Below are 25,872 nucleotides of genomic sequence, written 5' to 3'. Positions count from 1 at the left end.
ATGCGATGGTAGGACACGGGGCAGCTCACACAGTAAAGTCAAATGTTATCTTAAGCTGAATATGAAAACATCTCATTACGGGCCACCTTGTAGGGGCTTTGAGGTGCTTGCCACTGTTGCCAAGTGTTTGCTCATGGTGGGAATTGTTGGGTCTCTGTAAATAATAGTGCAGTAAGAGTACGGACCTGCTCTATATCAAAAGTGCAACGAGATAACTTCTGTTATGAACTGACCCTTTATAAATACGACCGGAGTGAAGTGTTGACCAGTGATCCCAACCTGGGTGTCGGGACACCGTCAAGAGAGAGACCAGATAAAGAAAACAGAGCAGAGACGAAGACAAACAAAGTTGTGCTCCGCAAATCTGTTTATATTTGAGTCAAATACAATATTTTGACGCAAAGTCTGCCAGTAGATATTGTTGCTGTCCAATCAAACTGTCTCCTAACTGGGTGACGTTATTATCCGTCTGACTGATCAACCGTCTAAATGACTGCGAGACTTTTCCACTGTGAGGCCATCTCTGAGCGTCTGACCACCAAACTGCCTCCGAACAACTTCCTGTCCGTGTCGAGCTGAGACAACCCGCCCACCCTGATCTCAAATGTTTTGAAGGCTGCATGCTGTTACCTTCCTTTCTTTGTAGATCCCGAGCTCCTTCTCCTTCGCTATCTTTGCTTCTTTTTCTGAAAGCACAAACAAGAAACAGTCTGAACATACAAACTCAGAGATAACAACCTCAGTTTGACACAGTGGGAAACCCCCCCGCAGGCCACAAGCTAAACTCGGTAGGTTCAGCTGGAGGTTTAACTCTGAGTGGAAGGTACATTTTCCTGCAGACAAGTAAAAGTTAAATTCTGCCTTTAAAACACAACCAGCACAGAAATCACGTTCCATCCTGAAAGTACCTTTCTGCTCTTTGAGGTAGTCTGAGTTTTCTGCCATCCACAGCGCCGTCTTGACTTTGATTTCTTTGTCGCTCAGCAGATACTGCAGAGGGGGAGAACAATGATTGTACATTTTGTGCATCAATAGTCTCGTGTCTTGCTAAATGTTTTATCTCTTAATCTTTCCACTGCATATACCTGCACCACAATGCAATCAAATACAACAGTCCTGCAACAAATACGACCTTTGAGTAGTCTATGATTGAGCTGTATCGGGTTAGCTTTATGCATTTAATGTGTTAAATATTCTGTTTTGAACCAATTATTAATTAAAGCACCTTCAGGAAAGGGCATTCAGTTCAGCAGTAAAAAGGTACTTTTTTTTCTACCTACAGTGACTGTAGCGTCTCATTAATCAGCAGGTACATACCAGCTCTATCTCACGGTCATCTATCCCACTCAGGTCCAGCTCCCCACCGTCAGCAGCACCATCTGTCACAGAGACAAAAATCGGAGTGGACACACAGAAAATTTGCTGTAACGCACACTTTCACGGCAGCGTCCACATCCCAGAGGGGTAAAAACGGGAAACAACAGCTGGCCAGGAATAAACACTGTAGCACACACACCTCCAACATCCTGCTGCATCTCTCCCTTGTGGAAGTGCAGCGGAGCATCTTCCATCGGGGGTTAATCAGCAAAATAAAATGCACTGTGACTTCTGATAAGACGTTAATAGGCTTAACTCGCGTTTTAAGCGGATCTACCTTAACACACTCTTTTCAATTACGATACGCTTTCTAGATTGCAGCACGCTTTATTTTGAAACAGACGCTGAAACGGCAATTTGCATTTTTTATGCTGCAACGTCCGAGAAGCGCTCTCCCGCTTTCACCAGTGTTTCCTTCGCGATGGAGCTGATTGCTAGCGTGAAACAACAGACATGCTAATGTGTTGATAAGAGAGGTATTTGAAATCCCTTGGTGAAGAGAAAAGTTCAAAGACTCTCTGATTGACTTTGATAAAAGGAAACAAAAAAGGAGGGAGTGGGTGCAGGCCCTGACAGTAGAAGGAAACCATCAATAGAAATTCAACAGCTTTCACTCCAAAGATCCTCCGCCTTGATTAGCTGCTTTGGAACAAAGTGCAACTCTTCTCTGGCTGCCTGCAGACATCAGACAGTCAATCAAAGGAGGAAAGTTGGAAAGAAACGTTTTAGAGGTAGCAAGCGACGGGTTTATGGGAGTCGTTTAACTTCTGTCAGCTCTCTGCCTTTGACACGTTCACAGGGGCCCTCCTTCCTCAAGTTCAAACTCCCAACAGGGCGGCAGCTTCAAAGACGAGCCACCTGAGTCCACAGGCAGCTTTCCCAGGTGCACAGGCAGGGAGCGAAGAAATGAGGAAGAAGAGAACACCCACCATCAGACAGGAGAGGGTGTGTTCTCCCTCAGCTGAAGAGGTAAGGGGGGGGGGGGGGGGAATAATCTAGGCAGCCATTTGAGTTCAGTTCGCAGATTGCAGCTTGCTTAAAAAAGAAGCCGCTCCAGAGGGAAGAGACAGGTCAGTCGCTATCTGTCGGGCCCAGCCCTCTAAGAGCTTCCTCTCTGTGAAGTGTGAGGGGGAGATAAGATGGAGACAAGCCCCGGGGAGAGATTGGCAGCTCCGGGAGGCAGAGAGGCAGCGAGACTAAGAGCTGATAACACCAGTCCAACCCCAGAGAGGGAGGAGGGAGGGAGCAATTACTGCGTTATTATTCAGCGCTGCTTTGATACATCTACACTCGCTAATTTGATCAAACCAATAAAATTGTTCTTGGTGAGCGTGCAGAAGAATCTGCAGACCTGAGGATCAGAAGCTTTTATTGGCTCAGTCTGTCAGGAAGTAGAAATATGAGGCAGGAAGTCAGTTATTTTATTTCACTTTTTGTAATTTTTTTGTCCTAATGACAGCTGTGACAAAGATCCTGGTCTGGACTTGAACCCAAGTCAAGTTATAGTTAAAATTAGGTAATGTGCACTCAAAGAGTAAGAAAACAAGTCTAAGACTAGCGAAACACCTTAACAGCTCTCCTCCTCTCCCTCATTTCAGAACTGCATCACAGCAAACATCTAGTACAGAGTTTGAAAGACAACAAGTCAAATATTTTCTCAAAATCACTACACGTTAACCAGCACTCGTTCCCAAGCTGCTGAGCTGATAACGTCAAACCCACGTTAACAACAACAACAGCTGCACTGTGTATATTCCCACACAGCCTGATTGTGACTGGGCAGCTTATGCAATCGGTGCCTGTAAACGATCTGAATCTTTAGATTTATACACTGGACATCAGTTTCATGTGGACTGAGAGCCAAAACAGAGTTGCTGCAGTACTCGATGCTTCAGACACATTAAGGTCGGTACTCGGAATATAAGGACACGGTTATCCTGGACCACCGATTGATCCGAATGTCTCAAAGATGATGCTCAGTTAAACTAACAAGCTTTTTGATTGATTAGAAAGAAAGACGTCAACCTTGACAGAATGGACAGAGCAGCTATCCTTTTGTCACAAACTACAGGAAGATAATGATTTCTGTTTGTTAAGAGGTGAGGAGCAGTCCTGAATGGCTAGTCCTGGCTGAGGAACCAATTCTAATCCTCGATGAAAACCTGACAAAAGGTGAAGAAACGAGGAAGAAAACAGTAAATCTGTGACAGGTGAGGGGCTGCAGCCGTCCGTCACTCTGAATACAAAGAACCGGATAACATCATCTCATTAATTTAAGAAAGTGGCCAAGTCTTGCAGCGATTTCACAAAACTTCAAAATCCAAGAGGGAAACAGAAATCCCCTCCCTGATCGCCTCGTCCACAGCGAGAAACTTGTTTCTGAGCTTCCTGTCCAGCCTGGCAGGAGAACCAGCTCTGCCTACATATCAATGCAGGGAGAACAAAAAGATAGGATTCCCCAAACATCTTTTTTCTGGGCCAAGGAGCTTCTGCTTTCCAACAGCAAATCCTCCAGGAACACACCTCCGACCGAAGGAGAGAGTCAGTTATTCTATTTCAAACGGAGACGAAGAGAGGAAGTACTGGAGGGAAATGGGAGAAAGGCAGCGATGGGAGAGACGAGGGCTAAACGATAATATCAGCCATGAATCTTAACAGTTTTGGTACCAAACTCCTTTTACTGAACTCAATGTTCAGCCAAATTCCTCATGTGGGGAATAATGCTGCAGGTAGTTCTGTTGTTTTTTGTCCAGCTGCCTCCCTCTCCTAATACAAGCTTCTAGGCTTCACAGGTGTTTTAGGGACACAGTTAAAACATGAATGCATCACGTGGATTTATTTTGACCTGTTGTTAACGTTCCTCATGGAATGAACGCTGATTAGCGAGTGCTAACAGACGTAACCTGCCTCTGACAGCGTTTCTCATGTCAAGCAGCAAAAACGAGGCGCAGCTACCTGAAAGCTCTGAACACTGTTGCTAATAGGAGAGAGAGAGAGAGGATAAGGGATTACAGCTAGCAGATCTGGGGATTTTGCCACTTGGGGTGGAGTCCGACATCTCGGAGCGATTTCATAATAAGTATGCAGAGATACCACACTGACCCAGAACTGTCATTCACCTGTTTGTGTCTCACCATGTTTCTCCGATGTTGTGTGTAGTTTTTCAACCATTAATTGATTAACCACTTAGTGGATCGGCGATCGATTTTGTCAGTCAACGCCGCCTGGCTCTGCCGTCCCTTCACACAAAGCAATCCCAGTCCCGGCTGTTCTCATCTGTGACACCACGATGGTGGAACGAGCTACCAGACGCCATCAGAGCAGGGGCGTCCCTCTCGGACTTCGAGAAGCTCCTCTCTTCCAAGAACACTTTGCCTTATAACACCTCTAACATGCACTTCTTCTATCCCCTTAAAATGATCTTGTATTGATTTCACTTTTTTGTAAACTCTAACTTCTTTCCCTCAGGATTTATCCCCTTGATGCGAAATGTGCCATCAGCTCTTACTAGTATTTATTGCTGCTCTTACTGGTATGTATTATCAGTTGTAGATCTCGTGCTGTATTTGATGCTTTGTTGATGCTTCTATGTTTCTCAAATGTAATTCACTTTGGATAAAAGTGTCTGCCAAATGAGTAAACCTTCTCCAATGTGAGGGTTTGCTGCTTTTCTCAGTCATCTATGATGTTAAAATCTAAATGTTTAAGGTTTGGGGACTGTTGGTGGAATAAAATATGGGATTTGAACACAAAATAAATCGATAACCCTACCAAGAAAATTAATGTCAGATTAATTCCATAATTAAAAAGAATAAAAAAAACTTCAGAGCGTGTTGAGTAAAGTGACAAAAGCTTCAACCTCTGCAGTGCGCTCAGGATAAATAGCTCAATGTCCCAGTTTAGTTCATCCACAGTACACCACTGCCAGGCTTCAGTGACTGCAGGCCACATTCAGTATCTCACAAAAGTGAATACACCTCTCACATTGTTGTAAATATTTGATTGTTTCTTTTCATGTGACAACACTGAAAGAATTACATTTTCTCTTAAGGGTGTCCTCACTTTTGTTGCCAGCGGTTCAGACATTAACGGCTGTGTGATGTGTTATTTTGAGGGGACAGCAGATTTACACTGTTATACAAGCTGCACACTCACTACTTTACACTGGAGCAAAGTGTCATTTCTTCAGTGTTGTCACATGAAAAGATATAATCAGATATTTACACAAATGTGAGGTGTGTACTCACTTTTGTGACTGTATACCTGTATTTGTACTTTTCCAAGCAGTGTCTTCACTCGTCATAAGCTCCGTCATCTGGCATCACAGAGAGTATACTCATATTTGCTAACAGCGGTGTGTTCGGCAGCAGTCTGAGGAGATGCCAAATTCAATTTTATTTTGGCGATCACTGCCGGCCTGAAGATAAATCGAGTAAGAATCAGGGGAAGACGGCGAAGCAGCAGTCTGATCCATCTGTGAGGAATGCATCGCTGTTGTGCCCGCAAGCCCTTAACTCCTGGTTCTCAGACAGGTAACCTGACCCCAGATTTACCCCGCTACCCCTCCCCTGCTGCTTCAGAAATACCCCCAAAATACCCTCCCCTACTCCCCCGTCGCCCACACATCGCCGTGTCCCGGGCGGCGGCAGAGCTGTCTGATGTGGTCAGGAGAATAAGATGCTTCACTGCAGACGCTCTCTGGTACCACAGAAGAAAACAAAGAGCACAAAGAAAGAGAAAATGTGCCCTGCAGGAACGAACGCTAACAGGTGACAGAGACGGCCTTTTGAAGGTGGCGAGGGAGCGAGGGAATAAGAGGTTTAAAAGTGCGAGAGGGGGAGGGAGGAGTGGGAGCTGGTGGGTGAGACTGAGCCAAACATACAAAGTAAGAGATATTAAAGGATGAGGCTGGAGTTGTTTATTTCTTAGTGTCCACAAATCCCAGGGAAAGACTAAAAGCTAAACTTTAAAACACATCTTACAAATCTAATGTTTTTCTTTTAAAAAGTCTAATATCTTGAAACAGCTGGTCGCTGGTACTTTTTATAATACGAGTTAACAGGGCATGTGTTAGGAACTACTTTCAGCGGTGGATTAATACACATTTGACGCTCTAGTGAGTACAACATGAAGACTATGTAGGAAAAACAATAAAATTTTAACAGCTTTTAACATTTGCAAATTGCAAGTAACTAAAAATAATATAATAATGAAGATTCAGTTTAGGCTTAAGCACTGCAGCTTTCAGACGTAGCCCGATGTTCCTAACCTGCAGCTACAGGCTGAAACTAAACCGCTGTTGTCTGAGAAGTCACCTAATTGTTGTTGGAAAGTTATCAAATGTTGATTAAATATATTAATACACAGAACACCTTACTTATCACAAGCTTCAACCTAAACAATGCCAGTTCACAAGTATTGGATTGATGAGCTTTAAATATTGATATAATCAGAGTAACAGTTTAACTGGGGGATTAAACTGGGACCAGTAAGCGCACGGGGAGAGGTGCCGTTGGCTGTAAAAACTCGACATGGCGGCGCCCTATCGGCCAAACTCGAGGCCTCAAAACGGAAGTCAACAAACCAACGGGTGACGTCACCATGACTACGTCTTTTTATATTCAGTCTATGGTACTGACATCGTCTTGCAGATAGAACATTAAAAAGGTGACCTCTGGAGTGTTTCCCAGTTTTGCTTGGAGTTGTTCATATGTAGTGACGCACTAGTGACAAGGAAGGAGTCTCCTAGCAAGAAACCATGGATAGAAACAACGCAGGTTTCAGATTAAGAGTAATGTTTTTATTGCATTTAACGTGTTTGGTAGACCTCAAAAGTGATGGATCAATTTTGAGGTCTACCAAACACACGTTGACAAGTAAACGTCCTTCATTCTAACTTAAAGTATTACGCATAATGGCTTATTTCAGAATAATATGTATACGATATCACTGGTGAATGTTGGGCTCATGTACTTACTTCATTTGCTGCAGGGTAGCTTACTGTACAATAATATACTTTATCAGTAGATTTATATTTTGCATTATGAATCTAAATCTGCAAACTAACTAGTAACTAAAGCTGTCAAATAACTTTGGTGAAGTAAAAAGTACAATACTTGCCTCTGACATAGTGGAGCAGAAGTAGGCGTACCTCAAAACAGTCTGTAAGTACTGTACTCGAATAAATGTACTTAGCTGAATTCCACAACTGGACCTCAAGGAAACACACAATGTGAATAACTGAACGTAAAAAGAAATGTGTTTACAGCAGCTCTAACCAGACAGCAGCCAGAAGTTAGTGAGTTCAGGTAGATCCAGCATGAATCAGCTCACTGATGTGTATTTAACAGGCTTTGGACAGCAGTGGAGCGCTATGGCACAGAGGAACATGATATATCAGGATACACCGAAAATACGTGCGGCTCCTGGACACAAAATTCAACACTTTCGATGTGCGACACTAAATGGCTTTTTTGAAAAGGTCTTTTTTGTGGCATTTGTTGACAGTAAGAAAAATACAGTATCACCTGGTTTAGAAAAGAAGAAAAATGGCAAACAGCAGAAGGAAAAGGCCAAAGAGATGCAGAGAAAATGGCAGCAACTGAGCAGGAGAGAAAGGATGAGAAAAAGTAGGCAGGGAAAGACAAAGAGGCTGAGCAGGAGAGATTAAGGGAGAAATAATGAGGTAGGTAGGAGATGGAGAGACAAAGAGACTGATGGAGAAACTCAGTAGGAGGGACGACATGGAGGAATGAGCAGGCAGCAGCTGAGAGAGAGACGAGACAAAGGAGACGGAGAGAAAGTTAAAAACAGGGGGATAGAAATGGAGGAGACTGAGAGAAAGAAGCTAGAAGAGCAAGGGAGAAAGGTTGAGACAAAAAGATGGAAGGGAGAGAGGGAGGAAAAGGAGGCTTAAGGAGTTCACTGATCTCCTTATAATCCTGAGCTGTATTTCATTTCGTTCTGAGGAGAAGACTGACAGAAAAGACGAGCTGAGAGGAGGAATGAAAATGAGAAATGTCATGCTGGCTAAATTAAAAAGGAAGCGTCAGTGTGCTGGACCCCCCCGCACTCCAGCTCGCCACCGCCTCCTTCCCAAAAAAACAAAGAGTGTGTGATCTGGAGGATGAATGAGGCTGTGTAGCCCCGGTGCTGCAGGATCACCCATCATCCACACTTCAAATAAAAGGCAGCCACATTATCCAGACTCTCCTGATGTCAGCACCAATCCTGATCCTCTCTCACGATCCAGAACCCCCCCCCCCCCCGCGAGCCCATCATAGGTCTGCAGGGAAGCGAGGAAGACACGAAGGGAGATGTTTCAATTTGTCAGGATTCAGTCTTGTAGATGGGAAAGTGACTGTTGGAAGTAATGTTAAAACTACTGCAGCACAAAGAAAGTAAATGAGAGCATTTTGTTAAGGAAAGACTTCTAGACTGCCACTGAGGTAGTTTTTTTTCATTTTTGGTCTATAAAAAGTTTGTTAGTTAGCTCAAAGCAATGTCTTTCCGATGGTTAGATGATCAGACTGATATCGGTCTCACGTCTGCCTGTTAGTTAAGGAGCTGGAGACGTGCGGCGGTTAGCTTAGCATAGAAACTGGAAAGAAAGAGAAACAACTAGCCTAACACTTCTGAAGCCGTCCGACGAGCTGGAACTACGTCTTGACAAACAACAGTTTATCTATTTGTCCAGGACTTTTACAGTGTGGGACAGTTGCCAGATACAAATCGGTTAGCACAGGAGCAAATCAGATGGTGTTAAACTCGGAAACATCGCAGTGAAGACTTCACAGTACTGCTTTTAGGTTTAAGTGGAAAAAAACTATATATTTCATTTGTAATACTATAAAGAACCAGGCAAAACCTCTATTAAGTGACTTAATAATCAAAATATGTCATTACTCATTAGATGTCATATTGTTTTAGCACCAGATCAGGTTTTCAAAGTCCGGGACTCCCTCCTCAAAGACGAAGCTTGGAAAAACGTGCCCCCTCACAAAAAAATTATAATTAATTGCAAAATAATTTTCCTCAATAACAATATAACAAATGTTCAACACATCGTTAAATAAATATTTGATTTAATTAGAATTAAAAATGAATTAATTAGAATCACGAGCAAATTAGCACTTAATTTTTGTTAACTTAAGTGTTTGTTCTGACCATAAAGAAAAGTTTAACCAAAACAATTAACCATCTGGCCCTTCAATTTTCACTCAGGGGCAAAAATCAGCCTTTAAAGTTCAAAGAAATAATGATTTGACATTTATCCTGATAATTACCAATATCGAATAACACAAAATGTTTTTTGGCCATATTGCCCAACCGTACGATCATGAATCTGTTATATAATCACAGACACTCAACAATTGAGCCAAGATAGCCTGATATTGCCGTTAACATAACAAAAAAAAAAACAAAGGTCTGTCCTGGCATTGGATGGGAAAAACTGTAAAATTCCCCAAAACGACGTACTGTATCTCTAAACTCTCACCCGATACCACACTAAGTCTTTTCTATGTGATCTACTTCTGATAACTTGATTTACTAAGCCTCCCCTGAAACAGTTTGGAGCACCCTGGGGAGACCCGCCTCCCACTTTGAAACCCTCTGTACTAGAGGATAAAAATATTTTAAGGGAAAACACTTTGATAATGACGCCACAAAAATCAATGTTATTTGTAGTGGTAAATGTAAAACTATTTAAAATAATATCTTTGGCCAAATCACAGCGCTAAACTTTATACTATTACATATGCAAATCTGGGTCCAGTAAGAAAGAATGAACTGGCACTGGCCTGCTCGTCGCACAAGCCCTGGCTTTCTGGACTTAAAGAAAAGAGGATCCAAACAGTGAAGACATGTTTTATCTGCAGCGTTCGCCCTTTGCCTCCTGTTCTACTGTCGCACTCATGCTGAGACGTGTATGGATCCGATCGAAGTGCCTCAAATGCAAAAACAAAAACAACAACCACCACCCCTGTTGTAAAGTCCTTCTCTGCAGTAGAATGAGGTAATAAGGCCTGGTGCCAGCTCTGTCCCGGAGAAATAACCAGCCAGCCTAGGCAATAAATAGAGTGCTAGATTCTCGCTGACACGAGCGGGCCGGGAGAGCCCATTAAAACGTGACCTCCCTGACCTTGGAGGAGCCCAGACTGAGTGTACGCCCACACAACCACCTGCTCCTCCTCCTCTTCCTCCCCCCCGGACACAGAACGGGGGAGAGGGAAGATTTATGCAGATAGGCTTTGGTGGACAATCAGAGTCCGGTAGGCAAACTGCATCCTACTTGTTTCTATCTTATGAATATGTACGTTTTGGAAAATGCTTCATAAAGTTACAGCATCTCACAAAAGTGAGTACACCCCTCACATTTTGTAAATATTGACTGATACTTAAGTAGATAAGTAGTGAGCGTGCAGCTTGTATAATATATATAATGCTTGTGGAAATTTGCTGTCCCCTCAAAATAACACATCACACAGCCGTTAGTGTCTAAACCACTGGAAACAAAACTGAGTACACCTCATGAGTCACATGAACAGATATAATCAAATATTTACAAAAATACTCACCACGAAAACACTCACTGTAGTTTATTCTGACTCAGTCCTGCGGATAGAAATACTAAAGTATTAATACTTTCCAAACGTATATTAATCTGCTGCAGAAAATAGTCCCAACAAACGCACCATCTCTGCCTGTTTGAGTCCATGTTTGCTAAAAACTACATTGACAATCTGTTTTAGGTCATTACTGAGCCTTTTTAAAAATAAAATGATATATTTGTGGTGTTTTTAAAGCTCTACATCTTCAGTGGATATAGTGGATCCCAGAAACCTGAAGGATTCCACAGCAGACACAGGGCTGTTGAGTATGGTGATGGGGGGCAGAGTGGGGGGGATCCTCCTGAAGTCCACGGTCATCTCCACAGTTTAGAGCGTGTTAAGCTCCAGCTTCTTCCGACCGCACCAGAGAGCCAGCTGATCATTGGTGGTGTACAGGGTGAAGAGCAGGGGGGAGAGCACACACCCCTGGGGGGCGCCAGCGCTGATAGTCCAGGTGCTGGATGTTATGTTCCCCAGTCTCACCTGCTGACTCCTGTCAGACAGGAAGTTTGTGATCCACTGACAGGTGGAGGCTGGCACAGTGAGCTGGGTGAGTTTGGTGCCGAGGATGTCCGGGATGATGGTGTTGAACGCCGAGCTGAAGTCCACGAATAGGATCCTTGCATATGTCCCTGGAGTCGAGGTGCTGCAGGATGTGATGCAGTCCCAAGTTGACAGCATCATCCACTGACCAGTTAGCCCTGTAGGCAAACTGCAGGGGGTCTGTAATTTCCTTCAGGCGGGCTAACACCAGTCTTTCAGATGTCGGGGCGATGGGCCTGTAGGAGGGAATTTCACACAGCTCCAGTGATCTGTTGAAGATCTGTGTAAAGATGGGGGTCAGCTGGTCTGCACAGATTTTCAGTCAAGATGGAGACACACCATCTGGGCCAGGAGCCTTCCTGATCTTCTGCCTCTGGACGAGATGGCGCACATCGTCTGCACAGATCACGAGTGCAGGAGAGGGGTCAGAGAGGGGGGGTGAGAGCGTGGCAGTGGGGGAAGGTGACTGTTTGAAGATGGTGTTGGAGTTGGGGAGGGGTGTGACAGTGGGCTTCTCATTCAGCTCATAAGCCAGTCGTTGAGTACCAGTAGAGTTGGGCGATGGTCTCCTGTATTGACTGAGTGAGTGACCGCAGGCCTCTCCACACTGACGCAGGGTCGCTGGCTCTGAGCGGTGAAGCTTTTCAGCGTAGCATCTCTTTGCTGCTTTGACCTCCTTAGAGTGTTCCTGGCCTGGTACAGGCCTCCTCCTTGGTCTGACGAAGCTACATGAGTTTCGCTGTGAACCAGGGTTTTTAGTTGTATATGCGGAAGGTTTTAGTCTGCACACACATGTCCTCACAAAAACCGATGTAGGATGTCAGTGTCGTTCAGGTCAGTGGCTGCAGCCTCAAAAACACTCCATCAAAGCAGGCCTGTAACTCCAGCTTTGACTCGGTCCATCTTCTCAATCTTTACAACAGGTTTAGCAGGTTTCAGTTTCTGCCTGTATGTCTGGATAAGATGAACCAGGCAGTGATCAGAGAGTCCTAAGGCTGCACGGGGGACAGAGCGATAGGCGTCCTTCAATGTAGTGTAGCAGTGGTCCAGTGTGTTAGTGTCCCTGGTGGGACACGTGATATGCTGTCTGTACTTTGGGAGTTCATGGCTGAGGTTTGCTCTGTTGAAGTCCACGAGAACAACGAGCAGGGAGTCTGGATGTTTCTTCTCCGCGTTAGTTATCTGGTCGGCCAGGTGTAGTAACGCCTCACTAACACAGGCCTGAGGTGGAATGTACAGGTGCTGGTCATATAATTAGAATATCATCAAAAAGTTGATTTATTTCAGTAATTCCATTCAAAAAGTGAAACTTGTATAATGTATACATTCATTCCACACAGACTGATATATTTCAAATGTTCATTCCTTTTAATTTTGATGATTATAACTGACAACTAATGAAAACCCCAAAATCAGTATCTCAGAAAATTAGAATATTGTGAAAAGGTTCAATATTGAAGACACCTGGTGCCACCCTCTAATCAGCTAATTAACTCAAAACACCAAAGGCCTTTAAATGGTCTCTCAGTCTAGTCCTGTAGGCTACACAATCATGGGGAAGACCGCTGACTTGTCCAAAAGACGACCGTTGACACCTTGCACAAGGAGGGCAAGACACAAAAGGTCATTGCTAAAGAGGCTGGCTGTTCACAGAGCTCTGTGTCCAAGCACATTAATAGAGAGGCGAAGGGAAGGAAAAGATGTGGTAGAAAAACGTGTACAAGCAATAGTGATAACCGCACCCTGGAGAGGATTGTGAAACAAAACCCATTCAAAAATGTGGGGGAGATTCACAAAGAGTGGACTGCAGCTGGAGTCAGTGCTTCAAGAACCACCACGCACAGACGTATGCAAGACATGGGTTTCAGCTGTCGCATTCCTTATGTCAAGCCACTCTTGAACAAGACACAGCGTCAGAAGCGTCTCACCTGGGCTAAAGACAAAAAGGACTGGACTGCTGCTGAGTGGTCCAAAGTTATGTTCTCTGATAGTAAATTTTGCATTTCCTTTGGAAATCAAGGTCCCAGAGTCTGGAGGAAGAGAGGAGAGGCACAGAATCCACGTTGCTTGAAGTCCAGTGTAAAGTTTCCACAGTCAGTGATGGTTTGGGGTGCCATGTCATCTGCTGGGTGTTGGTCCACTGTGTTTTCTGAGGTCCAAGGTCAACGCAGCCGTCTACCAGGAAGTTTTAGAGCACTTCATGCTTCCTGCTGCTGACCAACTTTATGGAGATGCAGATTTCATTTTCCAACCTACACACAGTGCCAAAGCTACCAGTACCTGGTTTAAGGACCGTGGTATCCCTGTTCTTAATTGGCCAGCAAACTGGCCTGACCTTAACCCTATAGAAAATCTATGGGGTATTGTGAAGAGGAAGATGCGATACGCCAGACCCAACAATGCAGAAGAGCTGAAGGCCACTATCAGAGCAACCTGGGCTCTCATAACACCTGAGCAGTGCCACAGACTGATGGACTCCATGCCACGCCGCATTGCTGCAGTAATTCAGGCAAAAGGAGCCCCAACTAAGTACTGAGTGCTGTACATGCTCATACTTTTCATGTTCATACTTTTCAGTTGGCCAACATTTCTAAAAATCCTTTTTTTTTGTATTGGTCATAAGTAATATTCTTATTTTCTGAGATACTGAATTTGGGATTTTCATTAGTTGTTAGTTTTAATCATCACAATTACATGAAATAAACACTTGAAATATATCAGTCTGTGTGTAATGAATGAATATAATATCCAAGTTTCACTTTTTTGAATGGAATTACTGAAATAAATCAACTTTTTGATGATATTCTAATTATATGACCAGCACCTGTACATGACAAGAATTCATCTTTCACCAGGAGAAATCTAGTTAGATTTCAACTAAGCCTAAAAATTAAATCTGTGGGAAATCGCAGTGAAACTCCCCTGCAAGCAGACTAACTGAGATGGGGACTAAAAAGAAAATAAAGTGGAAATCTGCAAGATATAACAAACCAACAGCAAAGAGTGTAATGTTATATCTACAGCTGTTAAAAAAAATATTAAATTGCAATTTTTTAATACCCTACAAGACATTAGAATTTCTCCTTCTAAACTAAAGATTTGTGAGAGAAACGAAGTGGTTGTGGCTGGTAGCGGCCATCAACAGGACAGACCTGATTAGTGAGACACAGAGGACCGCTGGCTCTGCATTCCCAGCTGCCTCTGTCCCGAACACACTGTCAACAGCACATCAGCAAACCCCCCAAACCACACTCGCCCAAAATCACCCTCCAGAGAGGTGACACACATCCAGAGTCCTCCAGACCTGGGTAGTAGTTGGCAGTGGGCACAACATGTTCCTGCTTTACTGAAGTGCTTCTGAGCAAGACTCTGTGGTTGGTGAAGGTGGAGTAAAGACAGTTCCTCTGATCACTAAACAGGATTATCATTAGCTGGAAGCTTCCTGTCCTTTTGAAGATCCCCTTTATGATCTTTGATGTTTAGAATCTTGTGAGTCTGTCATATGGACACAGGATCCTTGGTGAAACTCATATCAGGGAATTCAAACTTTTAGTAGTTGTAAAACCTTAACCATGTACAATACTGGGAACTCCAACACCAACTCATCCCCATGTAGTGCAGAAACTGATTAAAACTGATTAAAATTAACCTTTGAAAGTAAAGAACGATTCGCCTTTTTTTTTTCGTTTTTTTTTTTTAGCCTAGTTGTCTCCTCCACACTTCCTATCCATCACACATCTCCAGCCTTCACTCATCCATTCTGCAAATCTGACAACTTTACTGTCCATTACACTGACAACATATGGACTTCTTTCTCTGGCACAACATGGCGGGTAAAAATAGAGTTAAAAGCAGGGACTGACAGATTTACAGCACATGACATCCATAACATTAGATCCTTACAACCTACCAGACACCACATGAACGAACAGGTGTCCTCACCAGTATTGTTCAGATTTGTTCATTTAACCAGCTCTGTCTTCAGCTTGCACACAGTATCCATGTTCAGGGGCTGAGTGCAGAACTAAACACTGGATTACAGGCTTCAGCAAATTAAAATGAATGACTCTGAAATTGTTTCAGTGCCAATTGGAATACAACTAAGACCAAGTTCCTCACTGAAAATAAGTCTGAAACCGTTTTGTTTTGTTGTAACATTTAACCTCTGGGATTTTCCAGAGTCTCTGGCATACATTCCCACTCAGTGTTTCTGTCTGTTGATCAGCTAACATCATGATATGCAGGATTCTTATCTAAACAATCACTCAGTACTACTTCTTCTTAGGAAGTTGGCTGTATCGGATGTTATATGCCATGCTTTCCTTTTACCTGTCACTCTGAGAAGCTGTGAGCATGGAGACAAACAAGTCAAGCTTGGGTTCAGATCAGCTCTATTTTGAACTTTACACTTTTGTATTGTATGTAAAGTTCTGTTTGGTCTGATGTCTCAGGTGATGTTGGTTTTATAATACAACATAGATAACTTGTTTCAGAAACATAGAGCTCAGAATAAAAATGGCTGCAGTATCTTTGCTGTCACCTATAGGTTTCTGAAGTGATTTTTTAACGGGGGGTGGGGGGTTAATAATCAATGTGTTTTGTCAGGTTTTAAAGAGGTGGTGTTATGCTTTTTGGCTTTTTTGAGTTATATTCCTTTTTTGTGTATGTAACAGGTTTGCAAAAACAGCGGTGGAAAAACAGTGAGCTGCAGCTCACAGCTCTCCTCTCCCTTCCAAACACTAGCTACCCTCCAGGCAGGCAGTGGACATAAAGTTGTTCCTGTGATGTAGAGACAGAGCTCAGTTAAAACTTTACGGGTGAAAGATATATTTGCAAATTGTTACAAATAAATAACTATAATAATAAATAATAATAAACTCTCGCTCTCGCTGGCTAGCAGTCCTTAACTAGGAAGTGCGCATGTGCAACTCCCAACAAAGATCATTTAGAGACGAGATGTATCACTCCATAGCTAAACCAAAGCCTTCAACACAGGGTGAAAAGAGGAGCTGCGGAAATGTGCAGTATGACAAAAAATATGGTGTGTGGTTGGTTGGTGTTATATTTTTTTTATTTTTTATTTTTTTATTAAACCTGTTCTGGTACAACCCCCTAAGTAGGATTTTGAACCTGGAAAATGAGCATAATACCACTTCTTTAAGGAACGGTGTCCAGGCTAGACAAGGCTGAAGTGGAAGGAGAAATGCACCAACGCAGTTTAGAAAATCAAGAGCTCCATTAAGATTACACGTCTACAGCTAGGCCCTTCTATTGGTCTAAAATCAAACTTTAATGGATTGGTAACATTCCCTACTCGGCCACCATGTTGCTCCAGTCTGAAAACTGTGGACAGGTTCAGCTCTGTTCACTAGTTGGCTGCTGCTATTATTTGTTTGTTTTCTAGTATAGGAGTGAAAGACTATTACAGAGAAACTACACTAAGGTGACTTTATTTGCTACTCCAGTGTGCACCTTTATGAATGAACATGGCTTCTGGCAGCAGTTCCTTAGATATGTAGATCCATGTCTTGGATTGTCTTAATTTGAACTTGTGTGTACACTGGTGCTGGGTTGTTTGGTGATTCCCAGTTTAGATTCCATAATTCTCATCTCCTCATCGGAATGAGAGGAGTTAGCATCCCAGATTTCAAATGAGCCGCTACAACACATGTTTGGTAAGAATATGCTTTTACTTTCACTCCCACCTGGCAGCTGCCTGTTCAGTGCCTCGATTTAAGGGTTCCTCAGAATTTGTTTCTCTTCAAATACTTAGAAAGGGAAACCTGATACTGGAATACTGCACGAAGAGATACTTCTGAGTATCGAGTACTCACTGCCTCTAGACCTGAAAGGTGGCAGTAAAACCTTTGTGTCTGTCTTTCTGTCTGTAGAAACCTCTCAAACCACTTCTGCAGCATGATCCCCTTCTCTGCCACTGATCCATGTTACACTGTCATTTCTCCACTACTCAAACTTTATTTATCCTGAAGGAAGTTCTTGTATGGAAGATGCTCTCTGTACACGGTTTTACAAGTAGAAAGTAGAATTTAAAAAAAGGAACAAAGTGTGTTTATTATTTCTATTAATTTATTGGTGTCAGAAAATCAGTTACCCTCAAAGTGCTGTCTTCAGATTTTATCCGACCAGCGGTCAAAAACCCGAACCACAGACAGATTTTCAGTGGAGTGCACCTTTAACCAAGGAAGTTTGTAGCAGCGGTTTCTGAAGTAGACGGACTAATGAGACGAAGAGGCCACGCCAGGCAAAGTCAGGAGCCTTGAAGAGTGTAATCTAATCTGCAGCGGGGTGGAAGGGATGTTCTGCCAGTCAGCCACTCTCTTATTAGGACATGTGGGACCAGCTGTTTGTTTGCTCCTTCGCCTCACTGAACGCACGAAGAGAGCGATTCAATGCTTGTTTGGCTGCAGACGGTGCAGAGCCGAACACAACCTAACGCACAAACACACGGAGGTACACACATGCATGCACGCGATTCCCGGCACTCAGACAAACAACACCTGAACGATACCACGTACGCAAGTGGAAACACCACCTCCTAACGCAGATCATGATGTAAACACACTCGTTGCACGTTTGGCGGCGTCATAAAAACCACCTCTGTTTCTGCTGGTGGTGGTTCACTGCTCCCCTGGCCTTCCTGCTGGCTGTGAGGCCCCCAAGCTGCTGCTGTTGATGATAGAAGGGCAGGTCGTCACTCGAGGGCGGATTGGCCTGGCAACACCATGCTGGCCTTTCTGCTGAGTAGCTGATTAGCTGCAACGTGTTAGCGCTTGTTGACCTGACTTCACATGTCAGCTATTCATCCTGATTGTTCAGACTCCCACATCACAAGCAGAAACTTTCCCCCTACCTTCCTGAAAGTGTTCTTTATTATATAATGTTTTCAAGGACCCAAGGTTCATAAAACTAAAAAAAAATATATATATATATATATAATATAACCATGCAGAATCAGAGCTACTATTGCTTTGTGACAGCAGATGTATGGAAACAACAATGAAGCAGGAGTTAGTTACAAGAATACAACAAACCATGAAATGTCAGCAAGTTCGTTCAGTTTCACTTGAAAGCTACACAGTTTTTTAAAGAATCTCTTTGGTCCTTTATAGTATTTTGTTTCATGTTCACTACAACCTGACTGACTGACATGTTTCATCCAAAGATGGCATAAGCACATCATGAGGAAAGGACCTCATCTGTAATTTAGAATAAGTATTATCAGTGTTGTCGTGGACACATCAGGATAAATATGTGTGTCCAGTGTTGAAGATCTCAGTTGTTTCTCCTGTTGGGGGGAAAAAAATTAGATTTGACTGGTGTTGGACCCGTACACCCAGGAAACAAACTGTTTTTCAAGGGAGTTTTGAGTAGTAGAGTAGTGATCTTAGTCTAAAGATTCCTGTAGTTCCTCTAGTATCTGTCAGCGATCATGTTTTAATTTAAACAGCAGCGCTCATACAGAGAGAAGTAGACATTTAGAAATTCATTCAATCAGTACAAATTGCAGCAGTCTTTTCCAATTTTACTGCTGATTTGGACACTAAAGCACAGTACTGGTGGCATCAGATGTTTTAAGTACGTGACTGGCAATGATGCCTAAGCATAGACTTTCTACAATCATTTTCTGTGGTATTCAGGTTGCTTGACTTTAATTTATTAGGCAGATTTTCATTACCATCAAAGTAACCTTTCAAAGACTTGAAATGGGCCTTCGATCTGTGATCCAACGCTGTGCTGCATTTATGTTTGTGTTGTCCAAGTTGTGTTATTGTCATGTGGTGCTGCGGTTGCGAGCTGGAACCTATTCAAAATCTCTCCTTGGCCGTGCATTTAAAATCCCACCATCATGCAAGAACTGACTGTCAGCTGCCAAAAGCCAGTGCATTAAGAAGCTTGAGAAGACAAACACGCAAATATACAATATGAGAAGGGAATAAATCAAATGTGGCCTTAAATGTCTGAGTGTACCAATATGGATATTTTTCACTGGTCGTAACTGCATTACTATGGAAGCTAGAACAACATGCCTTTTGATTAAATGAAAGGTAATAACTTTTTTCTTACTGAAGGTTTACTTATTCCAAACAGGTTGCAATTATCTTTAAGTTCATCTGTGAAATGAACGCACAACAAAGACTGCATTAAACACCTAAAAATTCACTATGCAATGGATAAAAAAATGTACAAAAAACAGCCATGGTGCTAAAAAGTCTTCTCTGTGGCACCAAAAAGAATGATCGAACTATTGATCATGACTGAATGTACAGTACAATAAACCATTTTCTGGGTTCTTTACACTAACAAAAATGGTTTTAATGCAAAGATCTAAAGAGGCTTCTGTATTAAAACCTTTTGGTTAGAGTATAAAAGTATTAATTTATTATACTTTATTGGTCCCAATGTGAAATTTTTTGTTTTCTGCATTTAACCCATCCATCCATCCAGCCATTGTGCAGTGCCCGGGGAGCAGTTTAGGAGTTCAGTGCCTCACTCAGCGGAGCCTTCAGCAGTGGGTCATGCTGGACTCAAACCGGCGACTCTTTGGTTCTCCAGCCAAGTCCCCACAGACTGAGCTAACGCCATCCTGCAAAGCTGCACACACATAATCACATCAATGAAAGCATGTAGGCATGCACATAAAAGAGACACATGTATACACATACATTCATGCATGCAAACATTTACACACACACACACACACACACACACACACACACACACACACACACACACACACACACACACACACACACACACACACACACACACACACACACTTGCTCCAGACTAAATTAACCCTGACACACACGCCACACCGATCTAACACAATGTATACATTTTCCAGAGAGCTCCCCTCTGACGCCGGCTGAAAATAGCTCCATTTTGTCGGTGTGTGAAGTGTCCGGGCTCTCGCAGCTGATTGTGTGGCCCAGAGAGGAACAGTGTGAGGCTGTGAGATGTGACAAAAGCGCCGCACGCAGTGGGTGGAAACTTCTCTTGGAGTAAAATTCCACCCACTAATCATATCAAGTGTTGAAGCTCACTCTCAGCTGCGGGCCGTACGTGGGTTCAGTCTGTGCCGACTTTTAGCTGCTCTGTAGACATTTTATTTTAACACGACATTGAAAGCAGGATTTACAGCTTGAAAAAAAAAATATTCTTGAATGTTTATTTGCTTGAAAGGTTATAGGCAAAAGAAGAATACTGGTCCAACAAATGGTGCTAAACTGCAACTTTAAGAAGTTTGTTGACCCCAAAAAGTGTTTCTGCCATCCGACTCTTACTAATTTACTAAGTTAATTCGTCAGCATGCTAACCACTGACGGTATAAAGGAAGTGGACGTAGCCACCGTGACGTCACCCATTGGTTTGTGAACCTATGAGTTTGGCATTTTGGCCGTCGCCATCTTGGTTTTTTGGAAACCACACACCAGACGTGACCGTATTTGGACTAGAGAGTGGCGTTGGCGAGCTTGGTTAGGAAGGTGCATCCGTAATTCATTAACTGGGATGCTAATTTTGGCAAGTGTCAAACGGGCTTAAAACAAAACGTGCTTAATGGAAAAATGAACAGCAGACTCCTAATAAGTTTTTTCAACAGCGCTACTTCAATGTGCACGACAAGTCGCTATCCTGGTAGCGACTTGTCACTCACATGGTAGCCCCGCCCTAAAGCCTCCCCTGCTTTCTGGTCTATTTTCCTCTAAATGGGACCATAATTTACTAAAGCTGTTTTTCCATTACCGGTACCAGCTCGACTCGGCGTTGGCCCGCCGTCCTCCATTTTCCGTTGGATATAGTACCCAAAGATAGTAACCCTCAATGTAGCTGGTCGTCATAGCAATGCCACACACAACTGCCGCAAAGTAATGTTCAACGCAACCCACACACAGCTGTCTCTTGATTTGAGTTAAAACGTTTCAACCTTCCTCAGAATGTAAAGACAGATAAGCGGTATGAAAACCCTCCAGCTTTGTTTTCCTCTGCCGTTGTACTGTGTGGTGTCTTTTGTTGTGAAAGGCGGTGCGTGTGTTTGTGCACAGTGTGGTGAGTAAACAGAGGAGAGTCTGACGTCTGTGGGTAACCGAGATACTGTACTTTAAGTAGATGTTGGTATAATTAACTACAAACGTGTTTGTAAGTGCAGGCAGTGAGTTATTGTGTTTGATACATATTTACTTACATCATCCTGCATCTAGACTTTTTTAGAAATTACTTTGATTGGATCACTGAAACAGACTACTATAAATGTGTATACAGAAAATAATACACACCTTGCAAATATTGTTTACTAATTCATTTTGTAATATATTTACAAGTGTTTTGATGTATTTACTCATCTTGAATATTAAATTGCAACTGTTTACCAAATCCGTAATGTTTTGCAAATGTAGTAGTAGTATGCATGACAAATTTGGGCCTTGTAAAACCACACCAATTTATTTATTCCATTTACTGCAAAACATACTTGGCAAATCTTAACTCTTCTGGCTTTTTAACCAGTTTCTCCAACCTTTGTTTGTTTCATGTTTTCTTATTTTTCTTTCAAGTTCAAACACAAAACACTTTGGCTTTTAGGCTACATATAAACTCGTAACCCCAAACATTACATAAATGATGATGTTTGACAGGTAATGTGTACCATGGCCCAAGTCCTTACACATGGACGCTTGGTGAAGAGCCCTTGGCATCAGTTTTGCCCTTTATGGTGTTTTTCCCATTACCTGTACCAGCTCAACTTGCTTCGACCCGTTTTCCATTGCAGATAGAACCCAGAGATAGTAACTGGTCATCACACACAACTGCCGCGATGTAATGTTCAATGCGACACACACACACACCAGCGATTTACACACAGCTTGATTTAAGTCTCTTTATTTAAGTTAAAAGGTGCCGTTGTTGCTGCAGCGGTCTGTATGATGGTGGGAGCAGAGGGCTCTGTGAGCGGGCGGCTGGTCGGCCTCACATGCTCCTCCCCCGGGTTGGCGCAGGCTTCCCCCCGCAGCCACTTGCGTAGCTCCTCAACTCTGAAAATATTCAAGCACATTTTTGTTCCGCCATCACTTCTCGTAAAACTGTCAATATTCGGAATCTACACAGCTGATTTCTCACCTCAAAACTTCTCAATAGTGGATTTAGTGGACAGAGGTGATCCGAAAAAAAGTTGCCGGAAGAAGGTACAGGTACAACTTTTCCACAATGGGGGGGGGGGTACGGTGCAGTGGAAAAGGGGCTTTAGTGTAATTGTTGAATGCTAGTATACATTAAACAGTTGGTTGAGGTGGACTGGTGTGTTCAACATTGATTCTTAGTTAAGTCACTTAATTTACATGACTAACGTAGTTATTTTAACCCAAAGAGTAGTTTCGTTGCTTAAACTTAAATTAAACCAAATTGCAACGTTTCACAATGTTAACTGCTAGTTTCCAGTCTTGTTAGACTTTTTGAAAGTTTCATGTTTATTCTTGCTAAATTCACCGCACGCTACACATGCAAAAACTAAAAAAAGGCTACACGGGGGGTTAAAAGGCGACGTCAAGGGGTCTTGCCCAAGCGTCCATTTGTGAAGAGTTGGGAGTCACAATGTGTTGCAGGTTTGCCAAAATAGCGTGTCGGCATGCTAACATTTGCTACACTAATACAAAAGTTTTACAAAGTACAGCTGAGGCTGATGAGAATGTCATTGCAGGGATTTGGTCATAAATCAAAGTATTGGATAAATTAAAATGTTGATTGAAGTCCTCCTCTGGGACCATGAATATCTGTACCAGATTTCTAATGCAAACCCTGACCTTCCCTGGTGGCGTGGCAAAAAAAGGAAGCATCATAAACATTTAAAACAACTTTTTTGTTTTGTTTTTATTGCAGCACCAACAGTATCCCATAATCCTTCAGAGATCTTTGGATGCTGTTCTCATAATTTTTTATCACCTCTTTCTCTCCTTTCCTGTGAGAAACTGACTGCATGACTCATTGTTCTGAAGGTGAGAAAACGAGTGAGAGAGAGATGACTATAAGTTCACGAGCAGGCGCGCAGCGACCACATGATTTACAGTGTGCAACGTCTTCATGCAGGCAGACCCTGCTTTATTACTGTGTGACCCCGGTGTAGTTTGGAGGGGCCGAGGCTATCATTAGCTGGACCTTTGGCCCTCCCCTTCACTTTGCAGAAAGCCAGCCAGCTGGTCCCACACACCCTCATTAGCTCCAGTTCATCTCGTCTCCACGTTACCTGCTGGTCATGTTAATACCCTCCTCTTATCACAAACTTCACATGAGCAGCTCCCTTTAACCTTGCCCCCCCTGTCTCTCCCCCGCCTCCCCCAATCTTAATCTGTCTAATGTGTGTGTAAATAACGCTTGCGTGGTCCAGATAGCTTTTGTTTTACCATCAAACAAGCCCCGACCATGGGAACCTGGTCATTAATTACAATGTGATTCATGGTTATGACTCTGTGTCTCGTCTCGCCACTAGTCTGTCATTAAGACTTTCCCAGACTTCCCATTCTGGTCTCTCCCTGCTAACAGCTCACCCACACCAGCACTCAGCCCTGCTAAATCATCACCACCTCTTACACACAATGTCAGCACCTTCTCTTCCGCCAGGAAATGCACACTTGTTTCCAGGCATATTACAGTTACCATGATTATTCTAAAATAAAATGGGGAAATTAGGTCATTTTGGCTGCAACATTATAAACCTGCAGTTATGTGGAGGTGGAATTACTTTTCACTTTTTTAAATAAAAATGCTATCAGAATACTATAAAGAAAATGGTTAGATACAATATCCCAGAGGTCCAAACCTGTGGGTCCGGCCCCCCTATGGGCTCACAAGATAAAATTTAGGGGTTGCAGAGAGATTAAGCAGAAATAACACATCTAATTTCCACCTTAATTATTCGCTTTTTTTTTTTTTTTTTACAAATCCATTGTGCATCTCCAAAATGTATTGTCACCAAATCTAAATAAGGTTTTATTAAAAATGTAAACCTTTTGGCACATCAGGTTCAGTTGACTTCATTTACTGTTTGAGACAAAATCATTGATTTACAATTTGAATAAAGACAGTTTTCAAGCTAGTTCTACTTAAAATTGTGATTAAATTAAGACTCCTACAGTTGAGCAGTGTTTTTGTCACACTTCAGTGTGCTGTGGATATGTGAGGATGCTGTGTTGTTGATTATTTTGGGTTCACGCGTGAAATTTACACATTGCTGGGGTTTTTTCTGTTGCGTGGAGGAACAGTGAGGCGGCTGTCAGTCTGCTCTCAGTTGCTATGTTTGAGGTTTGGTAACAGCTACAAAGTGGATGGGGATAAAGCCAAGAGGCTGGCAGGAGTAATCTTACTGCCGCCCCCCCTCAACCACCACAGCTCACACTGTATGTGTTTCTGCATGTGTCTACAGTATGTCTGTTTATGGAAGCTCACTAATGACAAAACCAGTTGGGAAAAGGAGGGAAATGCATTAACTCACGACTTTAGAAGTACATCAAAGGTTTTCAAAGTGGACGGCAGGCCTCCCCAGAGGCGCTCCCAACAGTTTCTGGAGAGGCTCACTGAATGGAAGTAAAACGTTATTATTATTATTATTTACATTATTACTAACATTAATATTAGTTTTTACATTGGCATAGAGTAGCCTAAATATGTGTGAATTGGTTAAAGAGAGTTTAGAGATACAGTAGTTTTGGGGAAATTTACAGTCTTTATCAGAGTCAGAAACTTGAATGCAAATTTATCTTTTTTTTTTTTATGTATTTGGTGTAATCTTTTGTGTCAAACAGCAATACTAGGCGATCTTGGCTCAATTGTTGAGTGTATATGGGACCAAATAACATAATCAGGGTCCCTCACAGTCTCAGACTTTGAAAACCCTGAAGTACATCATAGTGTAGGAAACAATAATATTTAATGACCCAAAAGTGATCAACATTAATTTGAATAATTAATAAATGTTTAAGTCAAGTCACTTTATTATGCACAAATGGCAACATTTCACTGGTTCAAGCTCAAATGTGAGAAAGACATCACTCTGGGCTCAACTATGAGCTGCTTTTTTCGCTATCGTTATATTTTATGAACCAAATGATTAATTGGAAAAATATTGGGCAGGTTATTCAAAATGAAAATAACTGTTACCTGCAGCTCTACTTGAGTATGAGCAAAAGATTGGAATATTTCTTCCACAGCCGGACAAAACTTTTAAGTGAGCACAAAAACAAATTTAAAAGGAAGACAGTCTGAGAGTCAGGATTTGAGGGCACTCAGGATCAGATTTGTAAGTGCAGTTTTGAGGATGCTGGAGGAGTCATGTTAC

The 25,872-nt window shown here is 42.6% G+C and overlaps 1 protein-coding gene and 1 long non-coding RNA gene across 4 annotated transcripts in view; both read right to left on the bottom strand.

Moving 5' to 3' along the window:
- LOC123978972 (transcription factor IIIB 90 kDa subunit-like) overlaps positions 1-25,872 on the bottom strand; it is a 167,183-nt gene that overhangs the window by 44,620 nt on the left and 96,691 nt on the right. For all 3 annotated transcript variants that reach the window (XR_006827108.1, XM_046062638.1, XM_046062639.1), the window contains exons 13-15: positions 1,318-1,379; positions 909-990; positions 631-686 (exon numbers count right to left, since the gene is read on the bottom strand). Coding sequence is in view for 2 of the 3 variants with exons in the window: in XM_046062638.1 (XP_045918594.1) it covers positions 631-686; positions 909-990; positions 1,318-1,379 (200 nt within the window). In the remaining variant the exon portion in view is untranslated. The remainder of the gene's footprint in view (positions 1-630; positions 687-908; positions 991-1,317; positions 1,380-25,872) is intronic.
- On the bottom strand, positions 19,909-21,435 carry LOC123978976. The gene is made up of 2 exons (XR_006827111.1): positions 21,297-21,435; positions 19,909-20,144 (listed from the first exon to the last, which is right to left on the bottom strand). It is a non-coding gene; the product is annotated as an uncharacterized LOC123978976 (long non-coding RNA).

Source organism: Micropterus dolomieu, linkage group LG11, assembly GCF_021292245.1.
Source record: "Micropterus dolomieu isolate WLL.071019.BEF.003 ecotype Adirondacks linkage group LG11, ASM2129224v1, whole genome shotgun sequence".
NCBI classification, from domain to species: Eukaryota; Metazoa; Chordata; class Actinopteri; order Centrarchiformes; family Centrarchidae; genus Micropterus; species Micropterus dolomieu.
The sequence above is the reverse complement of the archived record's forward strand: the minus strand, read 5'-3'. Positions and strand labels throughout refer to the sequence as shown.